We start from the raw sequence: 26,121 nt of genomic DNA on the forward strand, positions 1-26,121 counted from the left end.
CACAAGGTATATGAAATGCCCAAGCTTGTGTAAGCATCACAAAGTAGCAAAAGTCCCTCCCTCGCTATTTTTTGAGTTTTAAAGGTTTGCATGTTTATTAATAATTGCAAGTTTGCATTATTCCAACAGAGCAGCTTCACTGTTCTAATTCCTAGCCATTAAGTCCTACAAAAATAAACCTAAGCTTTTATAGTAACTTAATCGATACAGAAGTAAAACCTTTATAGCTATTTAAACGGATTTAATTACCAAGGTGCTTATGTTCAGACCTTCAGACCATGCCCTTCCAGGGGTCAGCAAGGTTGAGGTCAGCAGGGCCTAAACTCAGGGCATTCTCAGCAGGCTTTCCTATACTTTCTATCATCCTACCAGGGCACAGGAACTGCCCAGGGCCTGCCCTGTCTCCAATGTCCTGATACATCCATGCTGCCAGGGTCCCTGCTTCGCTGGGAAATGGAGAACATCATCCGACTGGCCAATCATCTGGTCCGAGATTGATCCCAAACTGGTCCTCCCCTGGGCTCCATTCACCAGCTATTTATGCGGTATTATGGTTAGATCATGGGCTCTGGAGCGGACTGCCTGGGCTCAAACCCAGCCCTGCCACTTTCTAACTGCATTAAGTAACCCATCTCGCCAAGCCACAGTGTCCTTTTTTGAAAGGGGCATGGCCATAGACCATCCTTCACAGGGCAATCATGAGGATGACGTGAGGTGAAAAGAGCACCTTGCCCATGGTGGGCCCTCAGGAAGCGTCAGCTGTCAGCACCTTCACTGTCACTGGTTCCGGCAGTGGAGAACAATAGACTGGCCTGTGAGCTCACGAAGTTCAGTATCTAGTGGGGGTAGGCATGTCAATGTGCAATGAGTACTGGGCGATGGGTGGAGAAGTAGAGGTGTTGGGGGAGTTGGGCAGTGGGGGGTCTTGGCCTCTGAATAGTTGTGAGGCCTAGGGCAGGGCTCTCGCTATGCCTCCCAGCCCCTCATTAACACTTGGTCCAAGAAAATCTCATACCCAAGACAGGTCTGCCCTGTCAATCCCCCATCATACCAGTTCTGGCCACCAGGGGGTGTGCTAAGCAGCCTTTCAGTTCAGTTCGGTTCAGTGGCTCAGTCGTGTCCAACTCTTTGTGACCCCATGGACTGCAGCATGCCAGTCTTCCCTGTCCATCACCAACTCCCGGAGCTTGCTTAAACTCATGTCCATTGAGTCGGTGATGCCATCCAACCATCTCGTCCTCTGTCCTCCCCTTCTCCTCCCACCTTCAATCTTTCCCAGCATCAGGGTCTTTTCCAATGAGTCAGTTCTTCGAATCAGGTGCCAAAGTGTTGGAGCTTCAGCTTCAACATCAATCCTTCCAATGAATATTCAAGACTGGTTTCCCTTAGGATTGACTGGTTTTATCTCCTTGCAGCCCAAGAGACTCTCAAGAGTCTTCTCCAACACCACAGTTCAAAAGCATCAATTATTTGATGCTCATCTTTCTCTGTAGTCCAACTCTCACATCCATACATGACTACTGGAAAATTCATAGCTTTGACTAGACAGACCTTTGTTAGCAAAGGAATGTCTCTACTTTTTAATATGCTGTCTAGGTTGGTCATAGTTTTTCCTCCAAGAAGCAAGCGTCTTAATTTCATGGCTGTAGTCACCATCTGCAGTGATTTTGGAGCCCAAGAAAATAAAGTCTGTCACTATTTCCATTGTTTCCCCATCTATTTGCCATGAAGTGATGGAACCAGATGCCATGACCTTAGTTTTTTGAATGTTGAGTTTTAAGTCAGCTTTTAAACTTTCCTCTTTCACTTTCATCAAGAGGCTTTTTAGTTCTTCTTCACTTTCTGCCATAAGGGTGGTGTCATCTGCGTATCTGAGTTTATTGATATTTCTCCCGGAAATCTTGATTCCAGCTTGTGCGTCATCCAGCCCAGCATTTTGCATGATGTACTCTGCATGTAAGTTAAATAAGCAGGGTGACAATATACAGCTTTGACGTACTCCTTTCTCAATTTGGAACCAGTCTGTTGTTCCATGTCTGGTTCTAACTATTGCTTCTTGACCTGCATACAGATTTCTCAGGAGGCAGGTAAGGTGGTCTGGTATTCCCGTCTCTTGAAGAATTTTCCAGTTTGTTGTGACCTACACAGTCAAAGGCTTTGGCGTAATCAATAAAGCAGAAGTTTTTCTGGAATTCTCTCGCCTTTTCTGTGATCTAACAGATATTGGCAATTTGATCTCTGGTTCTTCTGCCTTTTCTAAATCCAGCTTGAACATCTGGAAGTTCATGGTTCACGTACTGTTGAAGCCTGGCTTGGAGAATTTTGAACATTACATTGCTAGTGTGTGAGATGAGTGCAATTGTGAGGTAGTTTGAACATTCTTGGCCTTGCCCTTCTTTGAAATGAAAACTGACTTTTTCCAGTCCTGTGGCCACTGCTGAGTTTTCCAAATTTGCTGGCATATTGAGTGCAGCACTTTCACAGCATCATCTTTTAGGGTTTGAAATAGCTCAGCTGGAATTCCATCCCCTCCACTAGCTTTGTTCGTAGTGATGCTTCCTAAGGACCACTTGACTTTGCATTCTAGGATGTCTGGTTTTAGGTGAGTGATGACACTATCATGGTTATCTGGGTCATGAAGATCTTTTTTGTACAGTTCTTCTGTGTATTCTTGCCACCTCTTCTTAATATCTTGTGCTTCTGTGAGGTCCATACCATTTCTATCCTTTATTGTGCCCATCTTTGCATGAAATGTTCCCTCGATATCTCTAATTTTCTTGATAATTAATTAAGAAAATCAAGTCCCCTTTAGGGGGACTGAATTGGGCACTGCTTGGGTGCTGGGTGCTGCTGGGCCACCAGCAGAATCAAGATGAGTGATCCATATAGCTCTGGCTTTTGCTGAAGCCCTTCCTGACTAGAGAAGACAGCTACTGGCATGGATGGCACATCTTAGGGGTCTCTTGAGTATTCCATGCCAGTAGACCTGTGAGGACCCCTGCATATTGCCCCAGACCTGGCCAACGCAAAGCAGGATGAAGAAACCAAATATATAGGAGCTTAGGTCCTTAGGCCCCCTGGACTATAGCAGGCATTCAAGAAATGCTCACTATTTTGAAAGTTATTTTTATGAATGATATTGGATTTTTAGAGGAATTCTCCTTCACTGGTTGTGCTTTTGCATATCTTGGGTTTCCCTTTAGGATTTTATTTGGAAAGGGTAATGCTGCCAGGAAAGTGAGCCTCTCCACTGCACAAGAAGTCCCAGAAGGCTAGCCCTGTCTTCCCCACTCTACCTGCCATTCCTTGCAGGCCTGCCTGGGATGGGTGCCAGGCCCTGTCCTGGGAAATGGCTTCTTAGCCAGGTGGCATATGAACCCCTCTGAGAATTTAAGGACAGTTAGGAAGCTTCTCCTTAGAAGTCAGCATGCTCCCAAAATTCAGTTCTGATTTCAAGGGGGGTTTGTTAGGTTAGGAACCTAGGTTAGGTTCCCAGTGTGCTGGCTTCCCCTTAAGAAGGACCATAGCTAGGAAGTGGGGTCACTGACTCCTGTCCAGGCACGGGCTAGATGTGTTACACACATTAATTTATTTATTTCTCATGAGAAATCTGTGTGATCCCACCCCCATTTTATAGATGAGAAAACTGAGTCTCAGAAAGGGTAAGGGCCTTACCCAAAGTCACAGAGCAAGATTTAATGAATAGCTTCTGTTCTTCCCTTTGCACAGAAGGCCTTTGAGTCCTCTCTCTGCCCCCTTGTGAGGGGATGAATGAATGAACGAGTGAGTGAGTGAATGAATCAATGGTCTAGTCATGGTCTCTAGACCACGGCTGTGGGTGGGTTCAGCCAAGGGGAACAGGGGCAGGGTCAGTGGTGGTGTCAGGGTGTTGGGCCCTGATCCCACCCCCAACACATAGCACCCAACAGCGGATGTCAGGTTCCCCCTCCCGCCTGCTGGGCTCCCCTGGACCCTCTCTCGGTGAGCTCCCCTCAGGCCACAGGCCCATCTCAGGTGACAGGTCACTGAGGCCGAGTACTGAGGCATTTGGCCTGAGAAGGGGACATTCTGGACCAACAGCCACTCACTCTATAAAGAAGCCACCTTGGGACTTCCCTGCTGGTCCAGTGGTTAAAAATCTGCCTACCAATGCAGGGGACCCGGGTTCGATCCCTGAACCAGGAAAGTCCCACATGCTACAGAGTAACTAAGCCTGCATGCCTAGAGCCTGTGCTCCGAAACAAGAGAAGCCAGCACAATGAGAGGCCTGCTCACGGTGACTAGAAAGTAGCCCCTGACTCACCACAACCAGAGAAAGCCCATGTGCAGCAATGAAGACCCAGCACTACCAAAGGAAATAAACAAACCTTTTTTTTTAAAAAAAAAAGAAGCTACCTTGGATGCGGGTGATCACCTGTTCTCGCACCAGCTAGAAGCAAGTGTAAGGAGGAGGTCAAAGTGTTGACGAGCTGGATGGAGAGCATTTTGCGTCACCTTCGGGCACAGCCCAGGGGGAGGCAGGGCCTGCCTGAGGGGACTCGCAGCCCCTTGGGCCTGAGCTCTGCCTCTGCCTCTGTCACCACAGCTGACCAAGTGCCCACTATGGCCTGCCACTGATTCCTTGGGAACGAGGTGACCTGGCAACATGGCGGCAGCGGGACTCCTCTCTAGGGGTCTTGGTGACACGAATTATTAAGACACAGGAGGAAGACTGCGGCTCACCTGTTTCCCACGCCGTCATAAACCCAGTGAGTGGCACCGAGGCCCTCATAGGCCGACGCCCAGTAATACAGACATGAGTTCAGATGTAAACTGTAGAGCAGGTAGGCTGTGGTCCTGATAACCCTGCAGAAGGAGGAAGGCACGAACGCAGCAGTTGAAAAGCTGGCAATGACATCTCAGCCCAGGGGTGGGGACTGCTGGGAACAGGCGAGTCCTCACCTTTCCCAGCACCCGCAGAGATCCCCGTGTCGGAGCCGCAAGGCCCTGCCCAGCTGCCTGGTGCGATGGGCACTTGGCCCATGGGAACTGGTGGCTATACTACGGGGCCTACTGGCTGCTCTACTGAGACTGTGCTGGCTAGGAGTGGTGATGCTCCAACAGAAAGTTGTCAAGACTGGGGCCCAGAAGTAGCACAGAGCTACCTGTGCAGACAATTCTGGGGAAGTGGAGGAGCTGAGGGGGGAATGCATTGGGCAGGGGCAGGGGGGGTGCCAAGAAAGGACATGCATGCTGAGAAGCGCTGTCCCTGAGAAATATCAAGAGGAGCCCTGTCCTCCAGCGTGGCCTGGCTTGTGTTGTGTTCCAAGCCCGGGCATCTGCAAGATGGCGCACTGTGTCCCTACAGTCCACCACCCATGTTTGAGTGTTTGGGGGGTCAGTTTCCTGAGCTGAAACCAAATCGAGGCCCAGCTCCCTGGATATGCAGGGGAACCACACATGTCAACCTGCATGTGCCCTCCTCACAATTGCGGGAAACGGGACGTTCCTGGATCTTTAAAAAACAAACATCCCTTCAAAGAAGGATGAGGAAGAGGCCTGGCTTCCGGCGGGTGGTAGTGGCTAGGGGGCCTGGGAGTCGGGGGATGCTGAAAGGGGAAGGGATGGGCTAGAGAATGTCTTACTCTGTTCTTGCTGCAAATATCCTGGGACATGTGTGTGCACGTGTGGGGGGTCTCACCTGTAAACGTAGGCTTTGCTGAGGATGGATTCCAGGCGGTTGTTAAACTCAAAGAAGGCCATATACTGGGAGGAAGAGCAAGGCATCAGGGTGGCCCACTGCCCTCCCCTCCCCACCCCCTCCCCACAGCTGCCAGGACTGAGGGTTCTTTCTGCAGCCCCTCAGTGGGAGGGGGAGCCAGGATGGATCTGAACGTGTGGCCCGACTCCTGCATCACCATTAGTTGTTGCTAGTACTAATAACCCTCACCTCATGGAATTGAGCAGTAAGCACTTGTAAAGCCTCCAGAACAATATCTAATACATAGCACAGCGAAGAAGCACTTACAATCATAAGGAATTTCCCATAATTCCTTGCAGCCACCCTTTCCTGATGCCTCACCAGTGCTGCTTAGACCAGGCATCAAGATGCTGGCACCAGTGCAGAGCACCAGAGGAGCTGGAGGCCTTGGATGGGGAAGCCCACGCGTCTTACCTTCAAACAGCGGGGCAAGCGCAGGAGAGGATTCACACCGAATTTCAAGTAGAGTAAGTCCAAGGGCAAGAGGCAGAGCATGTCCATCTGAAATGCCAGCAGGACACCACAGTGTATAAAACAGCGTGTAATTCCCAGGGTTATGGGATGGGGTGGGTGGTGGGGGTCTCCACCTTCAATGGAAAGGCGAGGTCAGGATGCCCGCAGAGGGGCTAAAACTAGGGCAGCAGGTATCCCACCAACAAGCCCCAGCCCTTGCTGGTTCTGTGGGGGAAGCCACGTCACACTGGCCTCAAAACACCCAGGGCCCCCAGAGACACAGCCTCCTGAGACCCCTGGCACACACCTTAAAGCGCTGAGATTTCAGGTAATTGTTGCGCATCTCCTTTTTGTCCGTCTGGAATGAAATGGAATAATGAATGTGAAATGGCCTGAGAGCTTCCCCCAACCCCATTAGAGCAGTGATGTAAATTCCCGCCCAACTTCCATCTTCCTATCCAAATAACAGCCCCATGGGTGCAAAGCCACTGAATGGACCAGCGGAGCCCAGTGAAAGCCTACAGATGGGGAGATCGAGCTCCCCAAGGTGGAGTGGGGGTGTGTCATCCAAGGTCACTCAGCTTGATTCTGGCTTCTTGGATGGAAAGCAGGGACGCTGACCTTACTCTCTCAGCACGTTAGCCTCACCTGGATCATTTGCAACCTTATTCACTGCTCTGATCAGACCAGGAAAGAGGTTGCCCAGGGAATTCTTCTTCCTGTGAATTATTTTAGAAGCTCAACCTCAACTTGTCTGCACACAGAGGAGACCCAGCTCCACCCACATGGAATTTTGAAAAATGACCTACACAAGGAGATGGGGACTTTGCCACATGAGAGTCAGGATTTTGGTTTCCTCCCCAGAAAGTGCACCAGAACATGGACTCCCCATGGAGTCCAGTCCCCAACTGGTCTGAGGAGTGTACTTTTTGCAGGAGCCTGCCCCACCGCCACCCCAGGAAATGTTGAATGTCAGCAGTTACCTGTGCTGAGCACTCTGCATACATCACCTCCATGGAGCCTCACAGCAATGGTAAGAGGTGAGAACAATTACTATCCCCATTTTACAGATGAGGAAACTGAGGCTCTGAGAAGTGACAGAGTTAGTTCTCATACAGCCAAGATTTGAACCAGGTCTGCCTACTCTAGAGACCATTCTCTGGACTACTTCTTCATCTCTAATTCCATCAGGTGGTCCAGGAACCGTTTTCCCCACAAACAAAGATGTGTGTAATTCGAATGTATCAAAGATGTGTGAAACAAACAACCATGCTGTTGAATAGGCACGAGTGGATGTCCTGAGATTTCCCAGTTCATTTAGCTTCTTGTCCGTCCCAGCATCAGGGGGTCTGGAGGCAGGGTCTGCACCCAGCCACCCCCCCCAAACCCGGCTGTGACTCACAATGATGTCCCCGCCTCTGACAAACTGCAGGCGCATCTGGAACACGGTGATGTCCAAGAGGTAGACGAGGTCGCACAGGTAATCCATCATTAGCCAGAGGTGGATGTTGTTCGGCGTCTGATAGGGGAAGGCCCAGCGCACGGGGATCAGCCAGCAGTTCCAGTTCCAGGCCAGCACCACGAAGAAGAGCCACAAGATGTACATCAGGTCTGCGGGGGCGGGGGGGGAAGGTGCTGGAACCTCGGCCGGAGAAGGGCCCCTCGCCTCGCCGTGCCGTCGGGATGGGGCTTTCTTATTTCCACTTATCAGCCTGCACTTTCTTACCAGCTCTAAGTGTGGCCCTTCTTGAGGGAAAGTGAAAGTGTTAGTCATTCAGGCGTGTCCAATTCTTCGGGACGCCACAGACTACTATAGGCTACCAGGCTCCTCTGTCCATGGGATTCTCCAGGCAAGAATACTGGAGTAGGTTGCCATTCCCTTCTCCAGGGGATCTTCCCGACCCAGGGATTGAACCTGGGTCTCCTGCATTGCAGGCAGATTCTTTACATACTGAGCCACCAGGGAAGCCTGGTCGAGGGGGAGCATAAAAAACTATCTTTGATATAAAAATCACAGCTAGGCCCTAACAAACTGAGTACTCTCAGTAGGGGATGTGAGGTCATTACTAGTTCATAGACAGCTAACAGAAAACACTTTTGATCTCACTCTGGTTGAATTTTTTCCAAAAATGTATTTCCTGCCTTCCTAAATACACAGTAGTGAACAATGCATAGAAAATGGACAGATGGATACACGGACAGGTGCATGGAGGGATGGATACTGTAGGTCACGTGGGCATTTTTTATTTATTTACTTTTATTTTTTGGCCACATCTAGCAGTTTGTGGGATCTTAGTTCCCTGAACAGGGACTGCCCCCTGCAGTGAATGTGCAGAGTCCTAACCATTGGACCCAAAGGGCATTCCCCCCAACCTGGGCATTTTATTTTATTTTTTTTATTTATTTATTTTTTCAACCTGGGCATTTTTAAGGACCTGTGGGCACCAAGGTTGGAGTCCTGCCCATCAATGACTTCTTGTGTGACCCTGGGAAAATCCCTCGCTGGTCCCTGTTCTATCCTCCTCAGAGAAGTCACAGGAGAAGTCAGATTTAAAAAAAAAAAAAGAAAGAAAAGGCAGGGAAACCCTTCGTAAAGTGCTGTGCACATATGAAGGTTTGTTATTCCTGAAGAATATAAAATGAGCTAAAAGGCAAGTGAGAGGCACTTCACTTGAGATGTTGGAAGACTTTTTCTCCTCTGCTCAGAGCAGCAGATCTGGGAAAGGAGCCAGTAAGGGCAGAGTAGAAAAAAGACTTGGCCAAGAGTCAGGAGTCCTGAGTCCGCTGCTGACTAGTGTCTTTAGGCCTGTTAACTCCTCTGTGCCTTAGTTTCCTGGCCTGTTAAGATGGGTGCTGTATTCCTTCCTAGTCCAGGGACTTGTTTGTTTGGACCCCTCCCCCCGCCCCGCCCCGCCCCGCCCCTGCCCCGCCCCGCCCCGCCCCCTCCATGACGTGGTGGTCACGCCCACTGCCCTCCCAGGACTCACTGGTCAGCGGGTCGATGCTCTGGGGAAACTGGTACTTCTTCCAGGGGCGGCGTTTGAACTTGCAGCAGAGCATCTCACAGTAGTGTTCCTCCTCTGCCTGCCCCGCTTCAGCTGGCTTCACTTCTGGGGCCGGCTCTGGGACTTTTTTGGCTGGGGCTGGGGGATGACACTGGTGACCCTCTGACTGAGCCCCAGGGCTCAGGCTGAGGATGCAAAGACAAGGCCCCCAACTGCAGACACTGGAGCTGGAGCTGAGGGGACCCTGGCAGCTCTCCACAACCAGCCACAAGGTCTGTGTGTTCTCCTGCAGCAAACCCGACAGATCCTCTTAAACAGCAGTCTGAGCACCTGCTCTGAAACGCTTACCTACTACCAACAGGGGACCACTGCTCAGGAGCTGCCTAAAATGAAGTGTTTCTGGGCAAGCTGGGTGTTTCAACTGAGTGTCTGCTTGTGTGTCTGTGTTTGGACACCCTGGTTCTCTCTGGAGGTGGGGGGACATTGGTACCCAGAACTTTCACCCCCAGGAATCAGGAACACATTGTCCTAGGTTTTTCAGCACAGGAATCTCAGCTCCTTCGTCTCTAAAACAAGACACTGAATGGGATCACAGCCTTCCTGTGCATCTATGGAGATGTTTGCTGGTGAACTAGAGATTGGCTCTTAAAGGTTCAAAATGGCTATGTTTCTAACTTTAGGATTATGAAGGCAGGCTCTGCTAGGTTCATTGTCGATATTTTGAGTTCAAGGGCACAGCCCTCCTTTGGAAAAACCTAGAAAACCTCCCTGGCAAGAGAGCATGGTTCTTATTTCATCCTGGCACTCTGAAAGGAGAAAACTTCCAAATAAATATTGTAACCAAGGCCTTTGAAAACTAAGACTGTGTGGTTCCAGAGTGGGTTATGGATACCATCTGAGTGTAAGACCATAGCATATGTCCCAGGGTGGACCACCTACCTGCCTGCCAGCAGGAAGGGGGCAGAGGGTCAACCAGGGAACCTGCCCTCTGGGAGGCAGAGCTAAGTACAACTGGATCATCGGCCAGAACTCTGACCTTCTTTCCTCCCCTGAACACGTAGCTAAACCTGTACATATAGGATCTCAAATTCCAGATCTGCACTTCTCTCAAGCACCCCCACCATTTTCTTGGGGCCACCCTCCCCATGAGTTGAAATAGGGTTCCAGGGGCCCCACCGCACCCCGGGTCTGATGGACCATCACTAGCTCTGGACTCACAGGGCTTGGGGCTCTCCTCATCGGAGGTGACATCAGGGTCAATGAGTTTCTCCTTCACCTTTTCTGTCCGCTCCTTGAAAAGCTTTACCAGCTCCTGGAGACGGTCATTGATGATGGCACTGTTCTGGCTGGCTGTGGAGGTTGCACGGTCCTGATCACTGTGGAAACAGCACCCAGAGCTGAGCGGACTGTGTAGGGAGGGACCCCTGCGCCCCCAGACAAGGGCAGAATCTGTATCCCACATGGCCTGAGGGGGTCAATCCTGCCCCAGTCTCCCTCTTGACATCAAAACATCAAACCCACCCTAATATCTCCTGGGAGGAAATTCAGCCTGGGAATTGCACCGGGATACCCAGATTTTAGGAAATGTACCATGCAGGCTCTGATTCAGATGAGCAATTCTGAAAAATTTTAGATTCCACTTGTGATTTAGGGGGCAACTCTTGGAACTCAATTCAGGGCTGTTAGACTCAGTTTGGGGTTCACATGAGATACAGGACCAATCAGAGAGGGAACAGGGGCTACTTTTTGAGGTTTAGGAAATAGCTAATTAAAAAAACAATGCAGGGAATTCCCTGGTGGTCCAGTGGTTAGGACTCTGAGCACCCACTGCCAAGGTCATGGGTTTGATCTCTGGTCAGGGAACTAAGATCCCACAAGCCATGCAGCATGGGCAAAATAATTAATTAGTTTAATTCAATTAAAATAAAAAAACCATTACAGATACATTACAAATCCTTTTAATTTACAGGAACTTAAAACGTATGAACGTGCATCAAGAGAGACAGACACAGACAGACAGAATGAATTAGAGTCTGCCTGACAGTCCGCTCAGCGTGGGTCCAGAGCCCTGGGTGAGTTGAGATGGGAGGCCATGTGAATCAACCTAGCTCCATGTTCTCTGCGGAGTGGCCTGTGATCCTCTCGCTGAGCTGATGGTGACACTGGTGTTTACAGATCTGTTGTTTCTTTCATACACTGAGGCACTGAAACTCAAGCCAGCTACTCCTCTTGTGCTCAGCTGAGCTGGAGACGAGCAGTATGGGCCCCGATGCCCAGGTGTGGCCATGTCAGCTCTCGTCTGTGCACAAGCCATGTGCAACTCCAGGCCTCCTCATGGAAGACCAGCCTGGCACTCTCCCTTTCCAGTCTGACCAGGGAGATCTTGAAAGCCACAGAAAGATGGCAGAGCCACTGTTGGCTGGGTCCTTAAATGACCGCAGAGAGCAGAGTAGTGCACTGACCCTGAAATATGCACCTGGTGACACCTCTGACATGAGACATCTTGTTCCTTAAGGAATAGACACTGAGGTCTATTTGCTATAGCATCTTAACCTACTGAGGTAATACCTAGGGCTCCATGGTGACCACCTTAAGAGCTTTATTCCCCAAGGGAATTTTTATTATTCTACATGATTTCTGCCTTATCTTCTGATATGAACCCTAACCCCACCCTGATCCTATTGCATAAGATGAGACTCCACTGTAACTAAAAGGAATCACTGGATGATAGGTGAGGTTTGGGGTTTTTTCCTGCTTCTTTGGCTTTTCTGAACTTTCCGTGATACTGCTAAGCATAAACTCCATAAAATTACAGGCAGAAAAAAAAGACTGGAAGGAAAGGCCATGGTTTCCTGAGGTCACTCCAGGAGCGTGGCTGGGGAGGAGGTGAGCTGCCCAGGCCAGAGCCCAGGGCTGGGGGATTCATTGTCACTAGCCTACATAGACCCTTCAGGAAAACATCTCCCACTGGCCCAGCCCTTGAGATGGTCAGATGTCAGAAACACAGGCCCTGATGCCCTCACAGTGGCCTTTAAACATTGTTCCATAGACCAGCTGCATTGGAATCACCTGAGAAGCTTATAAACACCTGGCTTCCTCAGGTCCACTCTCTGTGGTTTGGGACACAGGAGGCCCAGAGCCCAGGCCCATTCTGCAGACCAGATTTTGCACAACTGCTGGGCCAGCCAGAAGCAGCCAGGGCAGGGGACCCAGCCCTCCCTTACTGCTTGGAAACCACCGGCACAGTCTGCCTTCAGGCAGAGTGCTCTAAAAACATCCATGCTCTCCCCAACTCACCTCCCTTTGCTTGCCCATCCCCACCCAGACTTCTGACTCCCTGAGACCCCAGAGGCAGCCCCCACTTACTCAGTGCCCTGTGGGCTGGTGGGGTCCGACCAGGCGACCACGGGGGATGCAGCCGGTGACAGCATCTTGAGCTCTTCGGCCTCATCATCTTGGGAAGGCAGCCTCTTCCTGCAAGAATACAGACATGGAAAGGGACTTCAGGGAGGCAGGAGCCACAAGTGGGGAGCCAACCTGGAAGCCCTGCAGATCACCCAGAGCAAATCCTGGGTGGGAGGTGAGGGCAGAGGATGGTGCTGCCCAAGGGTCCTCGCTTGCCTGCAGGGAAACAAAAAGGGAGAAGAGGGGACACAGCCAACCTCCGGACCTGCATCCGTTCAGCGGCCTCCCATAAAAGTAACAGCACTGACTCAGTATCAGGCAAACCCAAGTTTGCTCCCCAGCCCTGCTTCTTCCCAGTGTGTGACCTTGGCAAGTTACTTAAACTCTCTGAATGGCCTCAGCTTTCCCCTCTGTAAAATCGGACTGTGTGTGCTGTGCTTAGTTGCTTAGTTGTATCTGCCTCTTTGTGACCCCCATGGACTACTGTAGCCCCCAGGCACCTCTGTCCATGGGGATTATCCAGCAAGAATCCTTGAGTGGGTTGCCATGCCCTTCTCAGGGGATCTTCCCAACCCAGGGATCAAACCCAGGTCTCCTGCATTGCAGGTGTATTCTTTACCAGCTGAGCTACCAGGGAAGCCCAAAATGGGACCAAATCTAACCAGCTCAATGAGGTGCTTATCACTCAGTCAGGTCTCATTTTAATCATCCTTCTCCCCCCACCACCCAGTCTGACAGCACTGAGCTCCCCAGTCCACCCCCACCTCTTTCTCCATCACACCACCCTTCCAGCCTCCAATAAGGTGTGAGGGCTCACATTCCATCCTGTTAACTCTCCTAGAAGCTCAGCTTCCCTCCCTTAACAGATGTGTCCCTGATTGGAAAAACTGACCTCCACAAGCCATGGAGTCTGGTCTCCCACACGTGGTATGACCTGGGACAAGCCCCATCCCCTCCCAGAGCTCCCTCTTCCCTATCTGAAGGATGAAGACTAAATTATCCTGGGTCCCCACCATTCAGTCCAAGTCCACCAGTGTTGCATTTGGAACTACTAGTGTCTCGGCTGACGGTGTCCAGATTTGAATACATGTGGTACTCCTACCATTCCCCACCACCGTGACTCAGGATTCCACCATTAGGGCTTCTAGAGGGATACAGTCAGAGGGATGTGCAGCATTTGCTTTATTCCAGAAGACTCTGGAACTATCCTGTTATCTTCTGCCAACTCAACTAAAAGGGCAAAGCTCATGGGTTCGCCTCTTTTACACTCTAATTAAAAGGAGGCCTGCAGGGGCACTTCCCTGGTGGTCCAGTGGCTAAAACTCTGCACTCCCAATGCAGGGGACCGGGGTTCGATCCCTGGTCAGGGTGCTACATCCCACATGCCACAACTAAGACCTGGCATAGCCAAATAGTCATCAGGGAAAAGACCCTGATGCTGGGAAAACTGAAGGCGGAAGGAGAAGGGGACAACAGCAGATGAGATGGTTGGATGGCATCACCGACTCGATGGACATGAGTTTGAGGAAGCTCCGGGAGTTGGTGATGGACAGGGAAGCCTGGTGTGCTGCAGTCCATGGGATCGCAAAGAGTCAGACACGACTGAGGGACTGAACTGACTGATAGCCAAGTAAATAAATAAATACTGAAAAAAAAGGATGCCTGCACACAAGAAGACTGGGGCAGAAATCTCACAACTAGGACTTAAACTCAGCCCTCCTGCCCCCAGCCTTCTGAGGGCCTGGAGAAAGTCCAGAGAGTGGATGTCAGTCAGAAGCTCTGTTCCCCCAGCACTGCCCAGGGCCTGGCCCTGTGCTAAGCACTTCACTTACAGGATTTGGTTGAATTTTCACATTCCTACGGTACAGGGAATGTTTCATCCCCATCTTCTCATGGAAAGATGGGGGCCTAGGAAGATTGAATGACATGCTTTAAGCCTCACATCTGGTAAGTGGTGACCTGGGATTCACTCCAAACCACAGCTTTGCACTGTGAGAAGGGCCTTGCCCACATGCCCTACTCTACCCTTCTGGGTGACTTCTCTGCTCCCATCAATTGCCCCGTGTTCATTCCATCCCTGACCGTAGACAGCCCCATCAGTCTCTCGTGTCAGGCGTCAGAATTCCTTCTTGGGGGCAAGCTCAGGCTGAGGCTTCTCCAGTTTCTCACAGTCATGTTCTGCTTAGCAACTCCCTGGAAGAGTCTTGTGTGATTACTTGTTCGCTATCTCCACTGCACTAGAATATCAGCTCTATTAGGACAGGCTTCTCCCTGATACGTCTACAGCACCTAGAGCAGAGGCTGGCCCATAAAGATGTTCAAAAAATGTTTGCAAATGAATGATAACCAGAGGAGCCTCAGAGACCCAGCTCATAAGCAAAAGGTAGGAGCTTGGATTCTAGCCCCATGTGACCTTAGTCCCCTCCCTGCTCCCCAGTATCCATCTCTAACCCAACCTGTACAGTTTCTCCACCCTGATAAAGGGAATAGAGGGAGGTAGACCAGATGTCTACAGCCACGGTAGTGCCTTATATTCTGCTATCTATACTCTGTATATGATTCAATGAATTAACCATGAGGACTGATGTGTCTGTGAGCTGTGTTCTGAGGCAGGTGAGATTATGCCTCTCTTCTCCACATTAAAATCTAGGAATCTTCTGTTGACCACATCCAGCCATATCTATTCCAGCAGGTGCCTGACTTCAGCTGAGAAATTACTCAAAAGCTCATGGATGAGAACAAGAATTAATGAAGAAAAAAGAACCATCTCTCAATCCAGTCAGCAAAGGAAAGGCACTGGTGGCTCTTCTTTAGCTTAAATAATCATTCACAAAGGACAGTACTGCACCTCACAGCCTGCCTATAGCTCTATACAGGAAGGTTCTCAGCTACCCGGCTCAGGTTGTCCAAAACCACCTCTAACCGTGCAGCAACTAAAAACTTATGGCAAGAAGCATAACAGTGTGTGCAACCCTGAACAGGAATTTCACTTTCAAGAAGGAGCCCGAGAACAGAGGGCAGAAGACCAAAGAGATATCCACAGCACCACGGTGGACAGGATTTAACAGGCGAGGACTGTCACGTCTGTGCTGACATGCCAGAGCTGGAAGATGTCAATATAGCATCACAGTGACAGCCTGGCAATATGGAAAAGGGCTCAATAAATAAGATGTGGTCTCAGATGAGATGTGATCCAACCATACCTTCAATTAAAACCACTCAGAAGCCTGGGCCCACAAATAAGGTATGGAAGAGAGGGCAGAAAAATAAAACCACAACCTAACCTAGGGTGGTGGGATGAGGGATGGTTATTGTATCTAGAGTTCTTTGGTATTTCCACTGTCATTTTTAACAATAATATTAGCCCTGTCACATCTATTACCCCCTTCAAACCATGCAATCAAGGGTACTCTGGACAGGGCTTCCTCAGGGACCTCTTTCTAGAGCCTGAAACCAGGAATTAGGAGACCCGGAAAGGGGTGGGCCCCTGGCCCCATGCTGACAGCATCTCACTGAGTGACCTTGGGCCAGTTTCTTCCCCTCTCTGGCGCCAGCGTCCTCTTCGAGGAAGATGGCACAGTGCTACAAAATATCCAAGAGAAGCATAGAAGGTGACCTGAGGCTCCCTGTGGCCGATCCTGGGACCGCAAGGGTGTCAGATTTGGCAGGAGACAGGGGCAGCTGCACAGGAGAGGGTGGGTTCTCCTCCGCGATGAGGGGGCGACTGTCAGCATCAGCGTCTTCCACCTGCACTTCTGGGTGCTCTTCCGTGGCAGGTACTGGGGAGGGGAAGGAGGACACAGCGTCAGAGAGGAGCCAGGTCCCCGGAGCCTCGCTGTGTTCTCCGGGGAAGCCACAGAGAGTGTGCGTGGAGGGGCCCGTGGCAGCCTTGCCTCCAAACAGGGCCCAGAGGAGAGCTCCATGCAGGAGACACAACGAAGCAGTGTCCAGGGCCCTCTGAGGGCCATGGCCCTGGCGGCCCCTGACCCAGGAGCCACGGGAGCGGCCATGACGTCACAGGAGCTCCCGGACACAGCCTGGAGCCCAGCCTGGTTTCCCTGGGCTGGAGAGGCAGCAAGGCCCTGGGGTGGGGGTGGGGTGGCAGCACTGAGAAAGGGCTTGGGGAGCCTGCCTGGGGGGCGCTGAGTCCTAGGGTCTGGCCTGGTGCAGTCTGGCTCAGCTGCTTCCTCTCCCTGGGCCTCAGTTTCCCCATCCCAAGGTAGGAATGATGAGACTCTCCCAGGCCAGTGGGGGCAACAGACATGGGGGTACAAGACCTCATTTTTTTTTAATCTTTTATTAAAGCATAGTTGATTTACAATGTTGTGCCAACCTCTGCTGTAAGCAAAGTGACTCAGTTACACACATGTATTCTTTCTTTTCATGTTCTTTTCCATTACAGTTTATCACAGGATGTTGAATCTAGTTCCCTGTGCTATACAGCAGACCTTGTTGTTTATCCACCCTATATATTTTATATTCAATCCCACACTTCCAGTCCTTCCCTCTTCTATCTCCCTCCCCAAAGGCAACCAGAAATCTGTTCTCTACATCTGAGAGTCTGTTTCTGTTTTGAGATAGGTTCATTCACACCATATTTTAGATTCCACATATACTGATTGCATATGATATTTGCCTTCCTCTTTCTGACTTACTTCATTTAGTATGATAAACTCTAATTGCATCCATGCTGCTGCAAATGGCATGATTTCATTCTTTTTGTGGCTGAGTAGTATTCCAGTTATACATGTACCACATCTTCATTTGTTCATCTGTCAACGGGCATTTAGCTGTTTTCATGCTTTGACTATTGTAAATAGTACTGCTACCAAATAGGGGTGCATGTATCTTCTGAATTATAGCTTTGTCCAGGTATATGACCAGGAGTGGGATTTCTGGATCATATGGTAATTCTATTTTTAGTTTTCTGAGGAACCTCCGCACTGTTCTCCACAGTGGCTGTACCAACTTACATTCCTACCAACAGTGTAGGAGGGTTCCCTTTTCTCCACACCCTCTCCAACATTTGTTATTTGTAGACTTTTTCATGATGGTCATTCTGATCAGTGTGAGGTGGTACCTTCTAGTTTTGATTTGCATTTCTCTAATAATCAATGCTGTTGAGTGTTCATGGGCTTACTGGTCATCTGTATGTCTTCTTTGGAGAAATGCCTATTAATGTCTTTTGCCCATTTTTCAGTTGGGCTGTTCTGTTGGTGGTTGTATGAACTGTTTGTATATTGTGGAGACTAAGCCCTTGTCCATCAACTCATTTGCAAATATTTTCTCCCATTCCATAGGCTGTCTTTTCTTTCTTTCTTCCTTTTTCATGATTTCCTCTGCTGTGCAAAAGCTTGTAAAAGTTTGATTAAGCCCCATTTATTTATTTTTGTTTTTTATTTCTATTGCCTTGGGAGACTGAACCAAGAAAGCATTGGTATGATTTGTGTCAGAGAATGTTTTGCCTGTGCTCTCTTCTAGGAGTTTTACATGTCATGTCTTAGGTTTAAGTCTTCAAGCCATTTTAAGTTTATTTTTGTATATGGTGTGAGGGTATGTTCTAACTTCACTGATTTACATGCAGGTAACTTTCCCAGTACCACTTGCTGAAGAGACTGTCTTTTACCCATTTTATATTCTTGCCTCCTTTGTCGGAGATTAATTGGTCATAGGTGTATGGGTTTATTTCTAGACTCTATTTTCACTGTTCCATAGATCCACATGTCCATTTTTATACCCTTACAACACTGTTTTGATTTTACTGTAGCTTTGTAGTATTATCTGAAGTCTGTGAGAGTTATGCCTCTTGCTCCGTGACTCCCATCTCTAGGCCGCCTCACAGGATTACTTTAGCAATTCTGGGTCTTCAATAGTTCTTATAAAAATTTTTGGATTATTTGTTCTAGTTCTGTGAAAAATGTCTTGGGTATTTTGATAGTTATCATACTAAATTTGCACATTGCTTTGGATAAAATTGCCATTATAACAATATTAATCCTTGCAATCCTCTTGGAAGGGAATGGGATATCATTCCATTTCTTTGAATCCTCTTTAATTTGCTTTACTAACATTTTACAGTTTTCAGCATATTAGTGTTTCACCTCTTTGGTCAGGTTTATTACTAGGTTGTTTTATTTTTTTTAATTAATTATTTATTTGTTTTTGGTTGCACTGGGTCTTTGCTGCTAGGTGCAGGATTTTTTCTAGCTGTGGCAAGCAAGAGCTACTCTCTAGTTGCAGTGCGTGGGCTTCTCATTGCAGTGGCTTCTCTTGTTTTAGAGCATGGGCTTCAGGAGTTGCAACATGCAGGTTTGGTAGTGGCAGTGCACAGGTTTAGTTGCTCCGAGGCATGCGGAATCCTCCCAAACCAGGGATCAAACCCGTGTACCCTACTTTGGCAGGCAGATTCTTAACCACTGCACCACCAGCTAAGTCCTTTTTTTTTTTCCTTTGGTGCTATTTTAAAAGGTTTCTTTTTTTTTTACATTCCTTTTCTGATGATGTTTCATTGTTATTATAAAGTGTTGCAACTGATTTTTTAATATTAATCTTGAATCCTGCTACCTTGATAAATTCATTTATTAGGTCTAGTAGTGTTTGCGTGGAGTCCTCAGGGTTTCCTATGTATAGTATCATGTCATCTGCATGTAGTGACAATTTTACCTCTTCAGGGACTCACACTCTTGAAGGGCCTCGAATGGAGACATTTGAAAGCTTCCTACAATCAAGAGTGACAGATTGTTTTTATAATGTGTGTTACCCCTGTGACATTTGGTATTTCCTTATTTTTGCATCTGCCAAGAGCCCCCAGAAATAATCCCCTCAGCTCCTCTCCTGACCTGAGAGGCTTCGCATCCTGAGAAACAGATCCTCCCTGGGGAGCCTGGGTGTGTCCCTGTTTTGGGCTTCATTACCCTTCCCAGGGACTGTGGGGACAGATCTGCCCCTAGGCAGAGCTCAGAGGATGCTAAAGGGCTGCTGGGTGCCCCTACTGCCCACTACACCTGGGCCAAACCACGCAATAGTAGCCAGGTGCAGGTCTGGGTACCAGCAAGGCAGATGCACACCCCCAAAATGTGGAGGGGTGTGTTTTGAAACATTTGGATATGTGAGCTTTATTTTAATGGCCACATGGGAAAAGTCAGCACATTATGAAGGTTGGTGGAGGGAACACAAGCAGACCTCAAGACTCTGGAGCATTTGTTGTACTAACCCTAAGCCCTCAGGAAAAGAGGATGAGCAGGACTTTTGCTAGACTCACCAGAGATGCCCCAGGCTGTGCAAAGCAGGAGAGAATCAAAGGGTGGCAGGGACCTCCCCCTACTTCCCTGGAAGTGGGCTGGGGGCATGGAGGCAGCCAGGACTAACTAAGGCAGCTTCTCAAAAATGCTCAGGGCCCCGGGTGCCTCCGGCATGGCCCCCGGCAGCAAAAAACACCGTGGCCTCAGCATCCATGAGGCTGTCTTAGGGAGCCTGGGAGGAACCATGTGGTCCCCTCACCCCTACATCACCCTGCATAAGACCCTACAAACTCAGTCACTCTCAAAGGTAGGGGGACCTTCTAAACCCAATGTTTCATTTCCTGCCAGTTTGACAGAGTAGGAACTCAAAACAGAAATCATATTTGTTTATATTATACTGATTTATAGAATAAGAATCTATGATTAAGAATACAAAGAATAATATTGTATGCTTAAATTGGTTTAGAGAATAATAATATTTACTGTTAAGCACTTCCTATGTGCCTACTAGGCATTTGTTTCACTAAACTCTAAGTGCTTTATTTATATGTATATATAAACCCTTTCATCATTCCCAGCCACTCTATGAGGTCATTGTTATCATTGTCCCCATCTTGTGGAGAAGGAAACTCAAGCAGAGAGGTTAAGAAACCTGCAGCAGAGCCCAGATTTGGACCCAGGCATCCTGGCTCCAGAGCTAAAACTCTCAGCCCACCCTGAGGTTGGTGACCAGCCTACACACAGACTTCTGTGCCAAGCAGAAACACTGAAATGGAAATAATCTTGTCACTGCATGCTGTCACTGCCTCGACCACAGCATCTAAAATCATCGTGTGTCGATCACAGTTGGTTCAGACCACCGTCCCAATGTGTCACTGTGGCTGTTTCTCAAAGCGTGGGGTTCCCGGGGACCAGAGAAGGCACGCGATGATTTTAGATGGCACAGCCAAGACAAAGGATGACAGAGAATGAGACCATTCCTCCCTTTCCAGAGCCCGCGTGGGCAGAGGAAACCTCAGGTCAGTGCTGCTATGGCCTCAATGCCTCCCAGACATATCTGGGTTCCCCTCTGCAGACTCAGCTATGAGCCTTCAGCAGGCCCCCACCTCACTAGAAATTACCAACACGGCCTAGTTCCCCATATCTTTGTGGTTATTTCTATTTATGCCCTTCTATTTATGGCAGGCCGGGCTGGTTTTCCATTTGAATTATAATGTAAAGCTTCCTATTTAAATACACTGAATTGAATGAAAAAGTGAATAAGCAAATAAGCGCAGAGTTGGTACACGCTTGCATGCATGCGTGCTAAGTCACTGTAGTTGTGTCTGACGTTTTGTGATCCTATGGGCTGTAGCCTGCCAGGCTCCTCTGTCCACGGGATTCTCCAGGCAAGAATACTAGAGTGGGCTGTCACGCCCTCTTCCAGCAGAGCTGATGCAGGATATACAAAAATCAAGAAGTGATGTAAGGGTGGGGGACATGGGGGACCCTTTGGAGTGAGTAGATTTAGGGCTGGCCTGGAAGACTGGGCTTGGTGTGTCATCCCCAGTAGCTCATGTGGAGAACATCACCGGTCATGAGGTTGGTCTGCCCAAGAGCTCTGAGAGACAGCCTTGAGCCATCCCCGAGCCACCGCCACCCCCAACCTCAGGGGTTACGCGCTCTCTGCTAACCAACCAAGCCCCGGGGTCACTTGGCCAGGTGAGCTGATCTTACTTCACCTCACCCCCATTCTGTGTCCACCTCAAGCCAGGAGGAGGGGAGAATAAGAGGGGATCTCTTCTCATGAAATGTTCAGCTTCACCTGCCTGTGGACATCACAGACAACCTTGCCCAGTGCCATCCAAAAACAAATGAATTAAAGGCAAAACAGGCAGGTCTGGTTTGAGTCAAGGCAGACTCAAAGTGACAGGGGTTCACCACGAGGCACCAACATGTCCCCCAGCTCTTTGTCAGCAGGCAGCAAATAGCAGGAGCCCGAAGGCCACTGTGGGACACCTGTCACAAATAAATGGGTCCAGACAGGCTCTCTCTCTGCACTGGCCCCTGAGGATGCCTCTCCTCTGGGTCTGCCTGTCAATACCTGGGGGCCTCTCCTTTCCTGAAAGAGAATTTTCTGGGCAGACAGCCACAGTCCTCAGAAAGTTCAGCTCCCAGCAAACTCTCAAGGTCAGTAGATTCTGTCTGCAGTGGACCTTCACCTGGTCTCCTGGTCCATTTCCCTCTGATTATTCTCCCCCCTGACCCAACTCCTTGATCCAAGCCTCTTCATTGGCCTGGAGATCTGAATGACTTGTTTAAACTAGGGTATGAGTGACTAACCCGTATAAAAACTGATGATCTGCAAAATGCCACGTTTAACCCCCCAAAAATGAATTGCTAATTGTGGAATTTTAGGCACAGAGAGAAGGGGACTATTATGCCTTAAATCATCACAAACCAAGATGAAGGCATTGGTCAGCAGAGGAAGAAGGGGTGGTTTCCAGGAGCCCAAATAGCAGCCCCACACCACGACCACAACACCCATGCAGAAATCAGCCCAAGCCATGCAGAAACACACAACACAGACACCAGCATGCTGGGTGGGCAGTTTCACACTACCTAGACGACGGACTGAGCTCCTGGTCTCCTTGACGAAGCTGGAGTTGGACAAGTTTGTCCTCCGGGAGATGAGGACAGGGATGCGGGTGATGGGAGGGCGGTAGCTGGGCACATTGGGGAGGTGCTCAACCAGGTTTGGGGGAGCAAGCCTGGGGGTCACTTGGCCAGGCGACTGGTCCTGGACTAGGTGATTCAGCTCCATGTCCCGGCCTGGCTCAGCCATAGTGCTGAGGCCAGGGGGTCTCAGGCAGAGGCAGGACCCTGGGGACTGCAATGAGGAGCAAAGAGTTGGGAGAGGCAGAGAAGGTGGGGCTCTTCCCCACCGGTGCCAATACAGACCCAGCCCAGTGCCCACCTGCACTTTCAGCAGTGCACCCAGAGTCTGAAGCATCACTATCATCCCTGGAGGGCAACACCAGTCATGTGGCTGGTCCACCCACAGCTCTGAGAGACAGCCCTGAGCACCACCCAGTTCTGGCACTTTCTCTCCTTAACCAACCATCATAGCATTTCCTACTTTAGAATCAAAGAACTTAGGACTCCTCAGGCTCTTAGGCTAACACTCAAAACATTCTTAGTCCGGTAGGATTTTCCATCCTAAAGAAACCCTGGAGCTCAATTAATTTTACTTCCAACCAGACACAATAACTTTTCCTAGGTCCCTGGTTCCCCAAATAGGCTGCACACTGGAATTGCCTAGGGAGGTCTGGCAATGCCTGATGCCCAGGCCCACCCCAGAGATTCTGATTTAATGGTCTGAGGTGAAGACTGACACCAGGATTTTTTTAAATCTCCCCCGAATGATTCCAATCACAGTCATGAGAACCACGACTCAAGGCCATTGCCTCTCAAACACAAACGTGCAGAGAGATCTCCAGGGATCTTGTGATAGCGCAGTTTCTGCTTCAGCTGGTTGGTGTGGGGCCTGGGCTTCTGCATTTTAAAGCAGCTCCCAGGTGACACCAAAGCTGCTGGTTTGAGAGCCACACTTTCAAGTGGCGGCAGACAGAAGGCCATGCCTCAGTGTTTCTCATAGTGTGATTCCCAGGCCACCTGCTTCCAAATAACCTGGGGAAGGGCATGGAACCAGCCCCATGAAGCCCTAGTTTGCACCCCCTGATCCTGGTCTTGTTCATCTTTGTGGGGTGCAGACTTAGTGGATTTCCAGTAGATTTGGGTTAAAGTTAACAAAGGATTTTTTCAAAGACTAGGTAGGAAGCAGACTCAGGACACCTGGGGTTAAGACACCTGGGTCCATCCCATCTCCAACACTGGCTGCCTGGGAAACAGGCTCGTGACCCCAATTATGGTCTCTTCCTCCAGGGCCAGGGATGCATGGTCATCCCCACTCTGCCCAACAACCCAGTGAGGTAGGTATTGTTACTTCCCCCTCTTCTTGACTTGAAAGCCACAGTTAAGAGGTCACAGACTGGCTCCAGGACACACAGAAAGGAAGGAGGGGAGCCAGGAATGACATGAAGGTCTGTGTCCTTGCTGCCCACACAGAGCCTCAGTTTTCTCATCTATAAAATGCTCTGTCTGTCTCCCAGGGCACCTGGGGCACTACTAGTGCCTTGAGGATTGTGGAGGTTTGCAAGGCCTGGGTTCAGTGTCCAGCTGGCCTCACTCCCCTAGACTCTGGCCTGTCATCCCTGAAGTTCTCAGGATTAGGGGTCGGAGTGACAAATGACCAAACTTGTACCAAAGATCTCAGCAGTAAGGAAAAACTCAAAAGACACAGTCTAGGACACGCTTTTAGCAAGCTCTCGTCCCAGTTTTCATTCAGGTATGATACATTTGAGCCAAAATCTCACTGGTCTGTAGCCTAGAGAGTTGTGTAACCAGTGAAGAGGCTGGCAGGAGGGATTAGCTGGGAGTAGGGTTTCCCTAGGCCTCCTGGGGTCCTGGGGTTTCCCAGGTGGTGCAGTGGGAACCCGCCTGTCAATGCAGGAGACGCAAGAGATATGGGTTCGATCCCTGGGTCGGGAAGATTCCTCTGGAGTAGGAAATGGCAACCTGCTCCAGTATTCTTGGCTGGAGAATCCCATGGACAGAAGAGCCTGGTGGGATACAGTCCATGGGGTTGCAGAGTCACACAGGACTGAGTGAGCACGCACACAGCTGGAGTCCTGGTGGGGTGGGGTGGGGAGAAGGTGGGGGGGCAGGGCCAAGGCAATTCCCTTGGGGCCTTTGAAATACGTCATCAGACTCTGATTATGTGGCCCTAAGATGCAGAAATGGGTTTTGCCTGAGGATGGGATGAGTTAGGGAAGGGAAGGAGTTGAGAGGCAGAGGGGGAGGACTTGCCCCTGTGCCCCGGCTGCCCCCAGCCTGAAAGAAGCCCGGACATTCTTATGCAACCCCACCCCCACTGCACACCTACCTCCTGAGCTGTCAGCCAAGGCCTCTTCTTGCAGCTCCTGCAAAAGATAAAGAGGAAACTGAAGTGGTGACCATCCAACCATCCCTGCCCTGGTCCAGCCCAGCCAGTGTTGGGGGATCTGCCCTCAAGCATCTTCATGGGCCCAAGTCTACTCCTTACCCTGCCCGCTGGTCACACCTTCAGCCCAACTTCTGGAGCAACCAGTACACACAGGAGCCTCAGGCCCCAACACCTGGACCTGTCACTTATCATGAGGGGAAATTATCAGACAACCCTCTGCGTGTGGAGACAAAGCAACTAGAGCAGCCCCCACGGTACTCTCCGCCTGGCACCACATTTCACAGCCCACAGCCATGTACAAAACTCTGGAGAGGGGTTTTTAGCCCCATTTTACAGATGTGACCACTGAGGCCCAGGATAGGGTCTTACCTAGGGTCACACAGCCACATGAGGACTGGAGTCCAGGACCACTGCTGCCCACTCATGGCCATGTCGCCAAGGCCCTTCTTGACGCCATCTGATCCCTGACACAAGCAGGGCCTTATAGCAACTACCACCCCACTCTTCTCTATTCGATGGGCATCTCATCAGCTGAACCCTCACCCCCCATGAACAAAGTGGACATGGCCCCATAACCTTCCACTGACTTCGGCCCAGGCCTCCAAGGTAGCCGGGGCACGAGGCCTGGCGCGGCTCCATACCTGGTGTGAGGTGCTCTGGTCCTGGGCTGCGCCTACTTCGTCCTGCTCCTGGGTTCTGCCCACTTCACTCTGCTCCTGGTCTCCGCCCACTTCACTCTGCTCCTGGGCTCCGCCCACTTCACTCTGCTCCTGGGTTTCACTTTCTTCACTCTGGTCCTCCTCACTCTGTGCCACCAGGTAACTATCCAGCAGGACACTGTGACTGTGAGGGGGCAGGAGGCAAGGTCTGGGGTTAGGGATATTAAATGTTTTCCGAGCTGTGCTGACTGCCAGGCTCTGTGCTGGGAGCTGGGGCACAAAGATGCCTAAGGATCGGTCCTCGGCCTCTTGAAGCTCCCAGCACCGGGCAGGCGGCAGATACCACGTCCTGTTAACAATCTCACAGTCTGCACACATCATGTGCTGGAGCAAGCGGCTGTGAAGGGCACAGCCACAATTCTGCTAGGAAGGAGGGCTTCCCAGAGGAGGTGGCCTCTGAGTTGGAAACAGGTGGGAAATGGTGTCCAGGAAACAGGAACAGCATGTGCAAAGAAAATGCTGGAGCACAGTGTTGAGGAAACATCCTCTGCGGCGGGGGAGACTAACAGGCAGT

The 26,121-nt window shown here is 50.0% G+C and overlaps 1 protein-coding gene across 1 annotated transcript in view; it reads right to left on the reverse strand.

The window, feature by feature from the left end:
- CNGB1 (cyclic nucleotide gated channel subunit beta 1) overlaps positions 1–26,121 on the reverse strand; it is a 74,049-nt gene that overhangs the window by 18,948 nt on the left and 28,980 nt on the right. Inside the window, exons 14-24 of the mRNA XM_065920510.1 lie at positions 25,530–25,731; positions 24,829–24,865; positions 16,220–16,382; positions 12,565–12,672; positions 10,417–10,574; positions 9,181–9,336; positions 7,596–7,804; positions 6,501–6,551; positions 6,155–6,241; positions 5,681–5,745; positions 4,723–4,845 (exon numbers count right to left, since the gene is read on the reverse strand). Coding sequence (XP_065776582.1) covers positions 4,723–4,845; positions 5,681–5,745; positions 6,155–6,241; positions 6,501–6,551; positions 7,596–7,804; positions 9,181–9,336; positions 10,417–10,574; positions 12,565–12,672; positions 16,220–16,382; positions 24,829–24,865; positions 25,530–25,731 — 1,359 coding nt within the window. The remainder of the gene's footprint in view (positions 1–4,722; positions 4,846–5,680; positions 5,746–6,154; positions 6,242–6,500; positions 6,552–7,595; positions 7,805–9,180; positions 9,337–10,416; positions 10,575–12,564; positions 12,673–16,219; positions 16,383–24,828; positions 24,866–25,529; positions 25,732–26,121) is intronic.

This window comes from Muntiacus reevesi, chromosome 2, assembly GCF_963930625.1.
Source record: "Muntiacus reevesi chromosome 2, mMunRee1.1, whole genome shotgun sequence".
Lineage (NCBI taxonomy): Eukaryota > Metazoa > Chordata > Mammalia > Artiodactyla > Cervidae > Muntiacus > Muntiacus reevesi.